The sequence below is a fragment of the Triticum aestivum genome, chromosome 3B (genome assembly GCF_018294505.1).
Source record: "Triticum aestivum cultivar Chinese Spring chromosome 3B, IWGSC CS RefSeq v2.1, whole genome shotgun sequence".
NCBI classification, from domain to species: Eukaryota; Viridiplantae; Streptophyta; class Magnoliopsida; order Poales; family Poaceae; genus Triticum; species Triticum aestivum.
The window spans coordinates 846790430-846804415 of record NC_057801.1 but is presented as its reverse complement, the minus strand read 5'-3'; the positions used below and the strand labels follow the sequence as shown (position 1 = coordinate 846804415).

The 13986-nt window shown below is 44.4% G+C and overlaps 1 protein-coding gene across 1 annotated transcript in view; it reads right to left on the bottom strand.

The window, feature by feature from the left end:
- LOC123072890 (uncharacterized) overlaps window positions 1-13598 on the bottom strand; it is a 63669-nt gene extending 50071 nt beyond the window's left edge. The window contains exons 1-3 of the mRNA XM_044496560.1: window positions 13476-13598; window positions 12814-12901; window positions 12541-12697 (exon numbers count right to left, since the gene is read on the bottom strand). Coding sequence (XP_044352495.1) covers window positions 12541-12696 — 156 coding nt within the window. The 5' untranslated portion in view covers window position 12697; window positions 12814-12901; window positions 13476-13598. The remainder of the gene's footprint in view (window positions 1-12540; window positions 12698-12813; window positions 12902-13475) is intronic.
- Between the last annotated feature and the right edge of the window lie 388 nt (window positions 13599-13986).

The following is a 13986-nucleotide window of genomic DNA, read 5'->3' as shown; positions in this document are numbered from 1 at the left end:
TCGTGGCCTTTATCTCATCAGCATCTGAGATCCAGTTTGAGTCACTATACCCTTCAAGCACCTTTGGATGCCCAGTTTAGTGAATTCCATAATTTGCAGTGCCTTTCAAATAACGCAAAACTCTTTCTAGAGCTTTCCAATGCACATCTCCTGGTTTTGAAACAAACCGACTCGGTTCGCTAACAGCAAAAGAGATGTCAGGTCTTGTAGCACTGGCCAAGTACGTAAGCGAGCCAATAATCTGAGAATACTTCAATTGATCTCTAGCAATTCTTCGATTCTTTCGAAGCAGCACGCTAGCATCATATGGTGTTGGAGAGGGCTTGCAGTCACTATAGCCAAAGCGACTCAAGATCTTTTCCACATAGTGAGATTGAAGCAATGTAATCCCACCATCATCATCTCTCAACAACTTGATGTTCAGAGTGACATCAGCCACTCCTAAATCCTTCATCTCAAAAGAGCAAGATAGGAAATCCTTGACCTCGTTAATAACATTCAGATTTTTACGAAAATCAGTATGTCATCAACATACAAGCAAAGCATAACTCCCTCGCCCCCACCATGGCGATAGTACACACATTTGTCAACTTCGTTCACAACAAAGCCTGCAGCTGTTAGAGTTCTTTCGAACTTCTCATGACACTGTTTGGGTGCTTGCTTGAGTCCATACAAAGACTTCAGCAACTTGCACACTTTCCCTTCCTGACCATCTATTACAAACCCATCTGGTTGTTCCATATAAATTTCCTCATCCAACTCTCCATTTAGGAAAGTAGTCTTAACATCCATTTGATGAACGAGAAGATTATGTGAGGCAGCTAGTGAAAGTAGAACTCGAATAGTTGTCAGTCGAGCCACAGGTGAGTAAGTATCAAAGAAGTCTTCACCTTCCTTTTGGGTATAACCCTTTGCCATGAGCCGAGCCTTGTACTTTTCAATAGTACCATCATGCCTAAGCTTCTTCTTGAATACCCATTTGCATCCTATAGGTTTGCACCCATAAGGACGATCAGTTATCTCCCAAGTTTCATTCGCCAAGATGGAATCCATCTCGCTACGAACCGCTTCCTTCTAGTAGTCATCATCTTCCGATGCATAGGCCTCCGAAATAGAACTGGAAGTGTCATCTATGAGATACACAAGAAAATCACCAACAAAGGACTTTGCAGTCCTCTGTCTCTTGCTCCTAGTAGGAACTTCATTGTTTTCCTCCATAGGATATTCAACGTGTTCCATCGAAATGGCAGGTTCGGTAATTGTAACTGGTTCCTGATTCGATGAACTGGGCATCTCCTGATTAGATGAGGTAGCCATATCCTTCATGTGAAAGATATCTTCAAAGAAAGTCGCATCATTCGACTCCATGATCGTACCGACATGCATGTCAGGTACCTCAGATTTTACAACCAAAAATATATAGCCAATGCTATGAAAAGCATATCCCACTAAAACACAATCCACAGTTTTTGGTCCCAGCTTACGCTTCTTTGGAATTGGCACATTGACTTTTGCCAAACAACCCTAGGTTCGTAGATAAGAGAGCATTAACCTTTTCTTCTCCCATTCCTCGAATGGAGTTATCTCCTTGTTCTTTGTGGGAACTCGGTTTAGGACATGACATGCAGTCAATATCGCCTCCCCCCACCATGCCTTGGAGAGGCCCGATGTGTCTAACATGGCGTTAACCAAATCAGTTAGAGTACGGTTCTTCCTTTCGGCCACCCCATTTGACTGAGGTGAGTAGGGAGGCGTCCTCTCATGGATTATACCATGTTCCGCACAAAAAGCAGCAAATTCATTGGAAATATACTAGGAGCCCAATGATCAGGATCTCCACACACATGACAAGCACCTTTCTTCTTGTCACTCTTCTTTTTGAAGTTCGTGTGTTGTACAACCTTGTTCTTCCCATCAAACTTTGCTTTACCATCAAGCTTGCCCTTGTTCTTGAACTTGTGGGACTGGAAGCTTTTCTTCTGTACCAGATTGGCACTAGATCCTCCCTCAATACCTCGAGCATGTGTGTCCTTTGCTCTCGCCTTTTCTTCCACATCAAGAGTACCAATGAGATCCGGAACGAAAAACTCCTGTCTCTTATGCTTCAGTAAGGTAGCAAAGTTCCTCCATGAAGGATGAAGCTTAGTGATGATACCCCCGGCAACAAACTTGTCCGGTAGCATGCAATTGAAGTGCTCAAGTTCTCTAGCAAATGACTGTATCTCATGAGCCTGCTCAACCACGGAGCGCTCTTCAGTCATCCTGTAATCACAGAATTGCTCCATGATGTACAGCTCAGTGCCGGCATCCAAGACCCCAAACTTGGCCTCGAGTGCGTCCCACATATCTTTTCTATTATCAATTGACACATAAGCATCAACAATGTTCTCACCAAGAACACTCAAGAGAGCAGCCTTAAACAAGGTATTCATTTTCTGAAAAGCTTGTGCCTGTTGGGCATCTTGCTCTCCTTCAGGTTTGCCAAGAGTGGCGTCATAGCAGCTCATGGTTTGAAACCATAAGACTGCTCTCACGCGCCACCTCTTATAGTGGATAACCTCAAACATAGGAGGTCTCATGGAAGCCTATAATAAGGTTTTTGGATTGTTGTAAATATGAGCAATTTACCGAGTGATTTTATTAACAGAAATAGTAGATAAAGCATGACTAGTGTACCCGTGATAAAACAAGCCATGCGATTTGACAAAGAGAAGGTAAACAACATCTTCAAATATGAACCGTAACTAAACATATCTTGAGCAGACTATATAGTGAAGGAAATATGCCCTAGAGGCAATAATAAAGTTATTATTTATTTCCTTATAATCATGATAAATGTTTATTATTCATGCTAGAATTGTATTAACCGGAAACATAATACATGTGTGAATACATAGACAAACAAAGTGTCACTAGTATGCCTCTACTTGACTAGCTCGTTAATCAAAGATGGTTATGTTTCCTGACCATGAACAATGAGTTGTTATTTGAGTAACAAGGTCACATCATTAGTTGAATGATCTGATTGACATGACCCATTCCATTAGCTTAGCAGCTGATCGTTTAGTATGTTGCTATTGCTTTCTTCATGACTTATACATGTTCCTATGACTTTGAGATTATGCAACTCCCGTTTGCCGGAGGAACACTTTGGGTGCTACCAAACGTCACAACGTAACTGGGTGATTATAAAGGAGCATTACAGGTGTCTCCAAAGGTAGATGTTGGGTTGGCGTATTTCGAGATTAGGATTTGTCACTCCGATTGTCGGAGAGGTATCTCTGGGCCCTCTCGGTAATGCACATCACATAAGCCTTGCAAGCACTGCAACTAATATGTTAGTTGTGAGATGATGTATTACGGAACGAGTAAAGAGACTTGCCAGTAACGAGATTGAACTAGGTATTGGATACCGACGATCGAATCTCGGGCAAGTAACATACCGATGACAAAGGGAACAACGTATATCGTTATGCGGTCTGACCGATAAAGATCTTCGTAGAATATGTAGGAGCCAATATGGGCATCCAGGTCCCGCTATTGGTTATTGACCGGAGACGTGTCTCGGTCATGTCTACATTGTTCTCGAACCCGTAGGGTCCGCACGCTTAAGGTTACGATGACAGTTACATTATGAGTTTATGCATTTTGATGTACCGAAGGTTGTTCGGAGTCCTGGATGTGATCACGGACATGACGAGGAGTCTCGAAATGGTCGAGACATAAAGATTGATATATTGGAAGCCTATATTTGGATTTTCCGGGTGAAATCGGGATTTTACCGGGTTACCGGGAGGGTTACCGGAACCCCCCGGGAGCTATATGGGCCATAGTGGGCCTTAGTGGAAAAGAGAAGGGGCAGCCCTAGATGGGCTGCGCGCCTCCCCCTTCCCCTAGTCCTATTAGGACTAGGAGAGGTGGCCGGCCCCCTCCTCCTCTTTTCCCCCCTTTGGGGAATCCTAGTTGGAATAGGATTGGAGGGGAGTCCTACTCCCGGTAGGAGTAGGACTCCTCCTGCACCTCTCTCCCTGGCCGGCGCCTCCTCCCCCCCTTGGCTCCTTTATATACTAAGGTAGAGGCACCCCAAAAAGACACAAGTTGATCCACGTGATCTATTCCTTAGCCGTGTGCGGTGCCCCCTGCCACCATATACCTCGATAATACTGTAGCGGAGTTTAGGCGAAGCCCTGCTGCTGTAGTTCATCAAGATCGTCACCACGCCGTCGTGCTGACGGAACTCTTCCCCGACACTTTGTTGGATCGGAGTCCGGGGATCGTCATCGAGCTGAACGTGTGCTCGAACTCGGAGGTGCCGTAGTTTTGGTGCTTGATCGGTTGGATCGTGAAGACGTACGACTACTTCCTCTACGTCGTGTCACCGCTTCCGCAGTCGCTCTGCGTTGGGTACGTAGACAACACTCTCCCCTCGTTGCTATGCATCACATGATCTTGCGTGTGCATAGGAATTTTTTTGAAATTACTACGAAACCCAACAGTGGCATCAGAGCCTAGGTTATTTATGTTGATGTTATATGCACGAGTAGAACACAAGTGAGTTGTGGACGATACAAGTCATACTGCCTACCAGCATGTCATACTTTGGTTCGGCGGTATTGTTGGACGAGACGACCCGGACCAACCTTACGCGTACGCTTACGCGAGACCGGTTCCCTCGACGTGCTTTGCACATAGATGGCTTGCGGGCGACTGTCTCTCCAACTTTAGTTGAACCGAGTATGGCTACGCCCGGTCCTTGAGAAGGTTAAAACGGAGTCTATTTGACAAACTATCGTTGTGGTTTTGATGCGTAGGTGAGATTGGTTCTTACTTAAGCCCGTAGCAGCCACGTAAAACATGCAACAACAAAGTAGAGGACGTCTAACTTGTTTTTGCAGGGCATGTTGTGATGTGATATGGTCAAGGCATGATGCTGAATTTTATTGTATGAGATGATCATGTTTTGTAACCGAGTTATCGGCAACTGGCAGGAGCCATATGGTTGTCGCTTTATTGTATGCAATGCAATCGCGATGTAATGCTTTACTTTATTACTAAACGGTAGTGATAGTCGTGGAAGCATAAGATTGGCGAGACGACAACGATGCTACGATGGAGATCAAGGTGTCGCACCGGTGACGATGGTGATCATGACGGTGCTTCGGAGATGGAGATCACAAGCACAAGATGATGATGGCCATATCATATCACTTATATTGATTGCATGTGATGTTTATCCTTTTATGCATCTTATCTTGCTTTGATTGACGGTAGCATTATAAGATGATCTCTCACTAAATTATCAAGAAGTGTTCTCCCTGAGTATGCACCGTTGCCAAAGTTCGTCGTGCCCAGACACCACGTGATGATCGGGTGTGATAAGCTCTACGTCCATCTACAACGGGTGCAAGCCAGTTTTGCACACGCAGAATACTCAGGTTAAACTTGACGAGCCTAGCATATACAGATATGGCCTCGGAACACGGAGACCGAAAGGTCGAGCGTGAATCATATAGTAGATATGATCAACATAACGATGTTCACCATTGAAAACTACTCCATCTCACGTGATGATCGGTCATGGTTTAGTTGATTTGGATCACGTAATCACTTAGAGGATTAGAGGGATGTCTATCTAAGTGGGAGTTCTTAAGTAGTATGATTAACTGAACTTAAATTTATCATGAACTTAGTACCTGATAGTATCTTGCTTGTTTATGTTGATTGTAGATAGATGGCTCGTGCTGTTGTTCCGTTGAATTTTAATGCGTTCCTTGAGAAATCAAAGTTGAAAGATGATGGTAGCAATTACACGGACTGGGTCCGTAACTTGAGGATTATCCTCATTGCTGCACAGAAGAATTACGTCCTGGAAGCACCGCTGGGTGCCAGGCCTGCTGCTGGAGCAACACCAGATGTTATGAACGTCTGGCAAAGCAAAGCTGATGACTACTCGATAGTTCAGTGTGCCATGCTTTACGGCTTAGAATCGGGACTTCAACGACATTTTGAACGTCATGGAGCATATGAGATGTTCCAGGAGTTGAAGTTAATATTTCAAGCAAATGCCCGAATTGAGAGATATGAAGTCTCCAATAAGTTCTATAGCTGCAAGATGGAGGAGAACAGTTCTGTCAGTGAGCATATACTCAAAATGTCTGGGTATAATAATCACTTGATTCAATTGGGAGTTAATCTTCCAGATGATTGCGTCATTGACAGAATTCTCCAATCACTGCCACCAAGCTACAAGAGCTTCGTGATGAACTATAATATGCAAGGGATGAACAAGACTATTCCCGAGCTCTTCGCAATGCTGAAAGCTGCGGAGGTAGAAATCAAGAAGGAGCATCAAGTGTTGATGGTTAACAAGACCACTAGTTTCAAGAAAAAGGGCAAAGGAAAGAAGAAAGGGAACTTCAAGAAGAACGGCAAGCAAGTTGCTGCTCAAGAGAAGAAACCCAAGTCTGGACCTAAGCCTGAAACTGAGTGCTTCTACTGCAAGCAGACTGGTCACTGGAAGCGGAACTGCCCCAAGTATTTGGCGGATAAGAAGGATGGCAAGGTGAACAAAGGTATATGTGATATACATGTTATTGATGTGTACCTTACTAGAGCTCGTAGTAGCACCTGGGTATTTGATACTGGTTCTGTTGCTAATATTTGCAACTCGAAACAGGGACTACAGAATAAGCGGGCACTGGCAAAGGACGAGGTGACGATGCGCGTGGGAAATGGTTCCAAAGTTGATGTGATCGCGGTCGGCACGCTACCTCTACATCTACCTTCGGGATTAATATTAGACCTAAATAATTGTTATTTGGTGCCAGCGTTGAGCATGAACATTATATCTGGATCTTGTTTAATGCGAGACGGTTATTCATTTAAATCAGAGAATAATGGTTGTTCTATTTATATGAGTAATATCTTTTATGGTCATGCACCCTTGAAGAGTGGTCTATTCTTACTGAATCTCGATAGTAGTAATACACATATTCATAATGTTGAAGCCAAAAGATGCAGAGTTGATAATGAAAGTGCAACTTATTTGTGGCACTGTCGTTTAGGTCATATCGGTATAAAGCGCATGAAGAAACTCCATACTGATGGACTTTTGGAACCACTCGATTATGAATCACTTGGTACTTGCGAACCGTGCCTCATGGGCAAGATGACTAAAACACCGTTCTCCGGTACTATGGAGAGAGCAACAGATTTGTTGGAAATCATACATACCGATGTATGTGGCCCGATGAATATTGAGGCTCGTGGCGGATATCGTTATTTTCTCACCTTCACAGATGATTTAAGCAGATATGGGTATATCTACTTAATGAAACATAAGTCTGAAACATTTGAAAAGTTCAAAGAATTTCAGAGTGAAGTTGAAAATCATCGTAACAAGAAAATAAAGTTTCTACGATCTGATCGTGGAGGAGAATATTTGAGTTACGAGTTTGGTGTACATTTGAAAAACAGTGGAATAGTTTCGCAACTCACGCCACCCGGAACACCACAGCGTAATGGTGTGTCCGAACATCGTAATCGTACTTTACTAGATATGGTGCGATCTATGATGTCTCTTACTGATCTACCGCTATCATTTTGGGGATATGCCTTAGAGACGGCCGCATTCACATTAAATAGGGCACCATCAAAATCCGTTGAAACGACGCCTTATGAACTGTGGTTTGGCAAGAAACCAAAGTTGCCGTTTCTTAAAGTTTGGGGCTGCGATGCTTATGTGAAAAAGCTTCAACCTGATAAGCTCGAACCCAAATCGGAGAAATGTGTCTTCATAGGATACCCAAAGGAGACTATTGGGTACACCTTCTATCACAGATCCGAAGGCAAGACATTCGTTGCTAAGAATGGATCCTTTCTAGAGAAGGAGTTTCTCTCGAAAGAAGTGAGTGGGAGGAAAGTAGAACTTGACGAGGTAACTGTACCTGCTCCCTTACTGGAAAGTAGTTCATCACAGAAAACTGTTTCAGTGACACCTACACCAGTTAGTGAGGAAGCCAATGATAATGATCATGAAACTTCAGATCAAGATACTGCTGAACCTCGTAGATCAACCAGAGTAAGATCCGCACCAGAGTGGTACGGTAATCCTATTCTGGAAGTCATGATACTAGATCATGATGAACCTATGAACTATGAAGAAGCGATGGTGAGCCCAGATTCCGCAAAGTGGCTTGAAGCCATGAAATCTGAGATGGGATCCATGTATGAGAACAAAGTATGGACTTTGGTTGACTTGCCCGATGATCGGCAAGCAATTGAGAATAAATGGATCTTTAAGAAGAAGACTGACGCTGATGGTAATGTTACTGTCTACAAAGCTCGACTTGTCGCAAAAGGTTTTCGGCAAGTTCAAGGGATTGACTACGATGAGACCTTCTCACCCGTAGCGATGCTTAAGTCCGTCCGAATCATGTTAGCAATTGCCGCATTTTATGATTATGAAATTTGGCAGATGGATGTCAAAACTGCATTCCTGAATGGATTTCTGGAAGAAGAGTTGTATATGATGCAACCGGAAGGTTTTGTCGATCCAAAGGGAGCTAACAAAGTGTGCAAGCTCCAGCGATCCATTTATGGACTGGTGCAAGCCTCTCGGAGTTGGAATAAACGTTTTGATAGTGTGATCAAAGCATTTGGTTTTATACAGACTTTCGGAGAAGCCTGTATTTACAAGAAAGTGAGTGGGAGCTCTGTAGCATTTCTAATATTATATGTGGATGACATATTGCTGATTGGAAATGATATAGAATTTCTGGATAGCATAAAGGGATACTTGAATAAAAGTTTTTGAATGAAAGACCTCGGTGAAGCTGCTTACATATTAGGCATTAAGATCTATAGAGATAGATCAAGACGCTTAATTGGACTTTCACAAAGCACATACCTTGACAAGATTTTGAAGAAATTCAAAATGGATCAAGCAAAGAAAGGATTCTTGCCTGTATTACAAGGTGTGAAGTTGAGTAAGACTCAATGCCCGACCACTGCAGAATATAGAGAGAATATGAAAGATGTTCCCTATGCATCAGCCATAGGTTCTATCATGTATGCAATGCTGTGTACCAGACCTGATGTGTGCCTTGCTATAAGTTTAGCAGGGAGGTACCAAAGTAATCCAGGAGTGGATCACTGGACAGCGGTCAAGAACATCCTGAAATACCTGAAAAGGACTAAGGATATGTTTCTCGTATATGGAGGTGACAAAGAGCTCACCGTAAAAGGTTACGTTGATGCAAGCTTTGACACTGATCCGGACGATTCTAAATCGCAAACCGGATACGTGTTTACATTAAACAGTGGAGCTGTCAGTTGGTGCAGTTCTAAACAAAGCGTCGTAGCGGGATCTACATGTGAAGCGGAGTACATAGCTGCTTCGGAAGTAGCAAACGAAGGATTCTGGATGAAGGAGTTCATATCCGATCTAGGTGTCATACCTAATGCATCGGGTCCAATGAAAATCTTTTGTGACAATACTGGTGCAATTGCCTTGGCAAAGGAATCCAGATTTCACAAAAGGACCAAACACATCAAGAGACGCTTCAACTCCATCCGGGATCTGGTCCAGGTGGGAGACATAGAGATTTGCAAGATACATACGAATCTGAATGTTGCAGACCCGTTGACTAAGCCTCTTCCACGAGCAAAACATGATCAGCACCAAAGCTCCATGGGTGTTAGAATCATTACAGTGTAATCTAGATTATTGACTCTAGTGCAAGTGGGAGACTGAAGGAAATATGCCCTATAGGCAATAATAAAGTTATTATTTATTTCCTTATAATCATGATAAATGTTTATTATTCATGCTAGAATTGTATTAACTGGAAACATAATACATGTGTGAATACATAGACAAATAAAGTGTCACTAGTATGCCTCTACTTGACTAGCTCGTTAATCAAAGATGGTTATGTTTCCTGACCATGAACAATGAGTTGTTATTTGAGTAACGAGGTCACATCATTAGTTGAATGATCTGATTGACATAACCCATTTCATTAGCTTAGCACCTGATCGTTTAGTATGTTGCTATTGCTTTCTTCATGACTTATACATGTTCCTATGACTATGAGATTATGCAACTCCCGTTTGCCGGAGGAACACTTTGGGTGCTACCAAATGTCACAACGTAACTGGGTGATTATAAAGGAGCATTACAGGTGTCTCCAAAGGTAGATGTTGGGTTGGCGTATTTCGAGATTAGGATTTGTCACTCCGATTGTCGCAGAGGTATCTCTGGGCCCTCTCGGTAATGCACATCACATAAGCCTTGCAAGCACTGCAACTAATATGTTAGTTGTGAGATGATGTATTACGGAACGAGTAAAGAGACTTGCCAGTAACGAGATTGAACTAGGTATTGGATACCGACGATCGAATCTCGGGCAAGTAACATACCGATGACAAAGGGAACAACGTATATCGTTATGCGGTCTGACCGATAAAGATCTTCGTAGAATATGTAGGAGCCAATATGGGCATCCAGGTCCCGCTATTGGTTATTGACCGGAGACGTGTCTCGGTCATGTCTACATTGTTCTCGAACCCGTAGGGTCCGCACGCTTAAGGTTACGATGACAGTTACATTATGAGTTTATGCATTTTGATGTACCGAAGGTTGTTCGGAGTCCCGGATGTGATCACGGACATGACGAGGAGTCTCGAAATGGTCGAGACATAACGATTGATATATTGGAAGCCTATATTTGGATATCGGAAGTGTTCCGGGTGAAATCGGGATTTTACCGGGTTACCGGGAGGGTTACCGGACCCCCCCCAGGAGCTATATGGGCCATAGTGGGCCTTAGTGGAAAAGAGAAGGGGCTGCCCTAGATGGGCTGCGCGCCTCCCCCTTCCCCTAGTCCTATTAGGACTAGGAGAGGTGGCCGGCCCCCTCCTCCTCTTTCCCCCCCTTTGGGGAATCCTAGTTGGAATAGGATTGGAGGGGAGTCCTACTCCCGGTAGGAGTAGGACTCCTCCTGCACCTCTCTCCCTGGCGGGCGCCTCCTCCCCCCTTGGCTCCTTTATATACTAAGGTAGAGGCACCCCAAAAAGACACAAGTTGATCCACGTGATCTATTCCTTAGCCGTGTGCGGTGCCCCCTGCCACCATATACCTCGATAATACTATAGCGGAGTTTAGGCGAAGCCCTGCTGCCGTAGTTCATCAAGATCGTCACCACGCCGTCGTGCTGACGGAACTCTTCCCCGACACTTTGCTGGATCGGAGTCTGGGGATCGTCATCGAGCTGAACGTGTGCTCGAACTCGGAGGTGCCGTAGTTTCGGTGCTTGATCGGTTGGATCGTGAAGACGTACGACTACTTCCTCTACGTCGTGTCATCGCTTCCGCAGTCGGTCTGCGTTGGGTACGTAGACAACACTCTCCCCTCGTTGCTATGCATCACATGATCTTGCGTGTGCGTAGGAAATTTTTTGAAATTACTACGAAACCCAACAAGTTGCATATATGAAATAGAGTCTAACATATCCAGGGCAAATACTAGAACAAGGAACTGTAGCACCTCTAATAGAAAGGGGACGAACACGTACGGGGCAGCAGCAGCAGAAGCACTGGACTTGGGGTCGGTGTCCTCGCCAGCCATGTCGTCAAGGAGGTCGTGGACGTCGGGGAAGAAGTCGTCGTCGGGGAAGTAGTTGTCGGAGTCCGGGCGTCCGTGATGAAGAAGTCAGTAGTCGCGCAGAGCGCTCCCCAAAAACCTTATCACCCTTCTCCCGTACAGGACTCAAAGAGGTGCGGTTTCGGAGGCCTACTATCCCGACTCGCGGTGCACGCCGCAAGCCGGGATGAGGAAGACAGAAGCAGTGCAGAGATTGGAACCGGTGGCGAGAGGAGGAAGAGATTCTGGTGCGTCTCTCTGAGAGGAGCGACCTCCCTTTTATAGGCGCAAGAGAAGAAGGGAAAGAGGCTGCGCAGGAGCTGAAGAGAACGAGGGAGACGAAACAATCAGGCATTCAATCTCCACTACAGCAAAACGTTTCAGCTTTCGCGTGCCCTTTCGTATATCCGTAGTGCGTGGCAAAAATTTACATCTGCTCGGCACATTCCCGCGGCGCGGCGGGCGGCGGAGGAGGAGCGCGCGTGGATGTCCCTCTTGTTCTCATGCTCATACAAGTGGGGAAGGAGCCTCCCTTATAAAGAGGTCCAACTCCCTCTAAACTAGCAAGGTGGGACTAAACTTTAGTTCCACCTCTTGGCCTACACGAATGGGCTGTGTGGGCCTCTATGATTTATTAGGAATTTCTGAAACTGCTATTGGGCAACGCCCAAATAGACAAAAATTCGAGCAATACTTATTTGTTTCTGTGATACTTCGGGACTTTTTAATAAGATGGCTGCATGTATCGTCATGATGCAGAGGCCTGGGGCACACCTCCATTTCCAAAAAAAGTAGTTTTATTTTGTGCTTATATCGAAATAAATAAAAAGTTCGATCAAGCACGCGAGATATTTGGGTTGTTTACACAAAATAAATCCCTAAAAAGTGAAGTTTACCTTGTAAACTATTCCAAATCCGCCCGTACCAACTATTTGCTTTTCTGAGAAATTTCCGGTTATGCTCTGTAGAGCTGATAACTTCAGATCTGTTGGTTTGATGCTTCCGGCAAATATACGCTCCAATACGTCGCGTTCCATGATTGCCTCGTCCATCCTAAGTAGAGTACAGAGTGTGCTTAATTCGACATAGTACTTACGTAGTAAATGTAATGCAGTTGATCATGAACCATGAGAGACTAAGCATATGGATCCAAACAAGGAGTTGCGTACCTATGGGATGAGCCCTGTAGGAGGTCAACGGAGCACAAACTGGAACTGTGTTTATGGAGATGTCCAATGACTTGATCATCAAACAACCCTGCATATATTAATATTAATATTAATGAAGGATGCTGAGATGTGGGGAAAAAATGATGAGCAAATTAGTCCACTCTGAACCTTGAACTCATAGTGGCTAGCGAAATCAAACCCCTGGAATTTCTCCCAAAGAAAAAAAAAACCATTGACCTGTTTGTTGTACTCTCACTGATGATAAATCCATCTCTTCCCCATGGTCTCTCTCTCTCTCTCACAACAACTCCCGAAATCCATACGGCCTTGTTTGGTTTGGAAGGGTTTGAAGAGGTTTGAAAGGGATTGGAGGGGATTAAATCCCTTGCAAGTCAAAATCCTTCTCAAACCTTCCCAATCCCCTTCAATCCCTGTGGCAAGGGGATTAACCGAACATGGCCTACAGGTTGACTTGGGTGGTGTTGTTGCTACTTATTTCTACAGGCTAAATTCGCCGCTTGCAGTTTAGATCTCAACTTAGTTGGGCAAATTAAAACCAACAAAGTTTTGCATGCAGACAAGTGGATCTTGGAGTAGTACAACAGGTCAGGAGCTAGGAAAACAAAAGCCAAAACGAGTCGGGATCATCGAGTTGCACATACCTGGTAGTCGATCGGGAGGTGGACCGGGCTGCAGGCTGAAGAAGATGTCGTCTGTATTCTGAAATGAGAAGGTGTCCTGTTGTATATACACCAGGGTCAGGGCCAGGGCTGCTAGGAAGATATGGACTGTATACCTGCCCTCTGAGTTTCCCTTGTTTCTTTATTATTATGACCTTTGGAAGACCTAACAGTCTGGTGAAACTAATTTTTGAGACCTTTTACAGTGCAATTTGGGCTGTTCATTTCTGTACTACCTCAGGTTTTTGGCACTAATTAGGGGCATATTGGGTACTTCAGTGTTTATCAATCACGTAGGCAGATTCCTTTCCCACCATTTGCTCAAAAAATAAAAAGATTCCCTTTCCTCCCATAATCTGTTTGCCTAGTCCTTTGTAGTCCATGGCGTGAGTTCTTTTCAGCCACATGCGATGCGACGACCGAGGACGAAGACGACGAAGCGAAGCTGACGGTCTTGGTTTGTGCTCCATGGCCATGCTGGCTTCTACCGCAC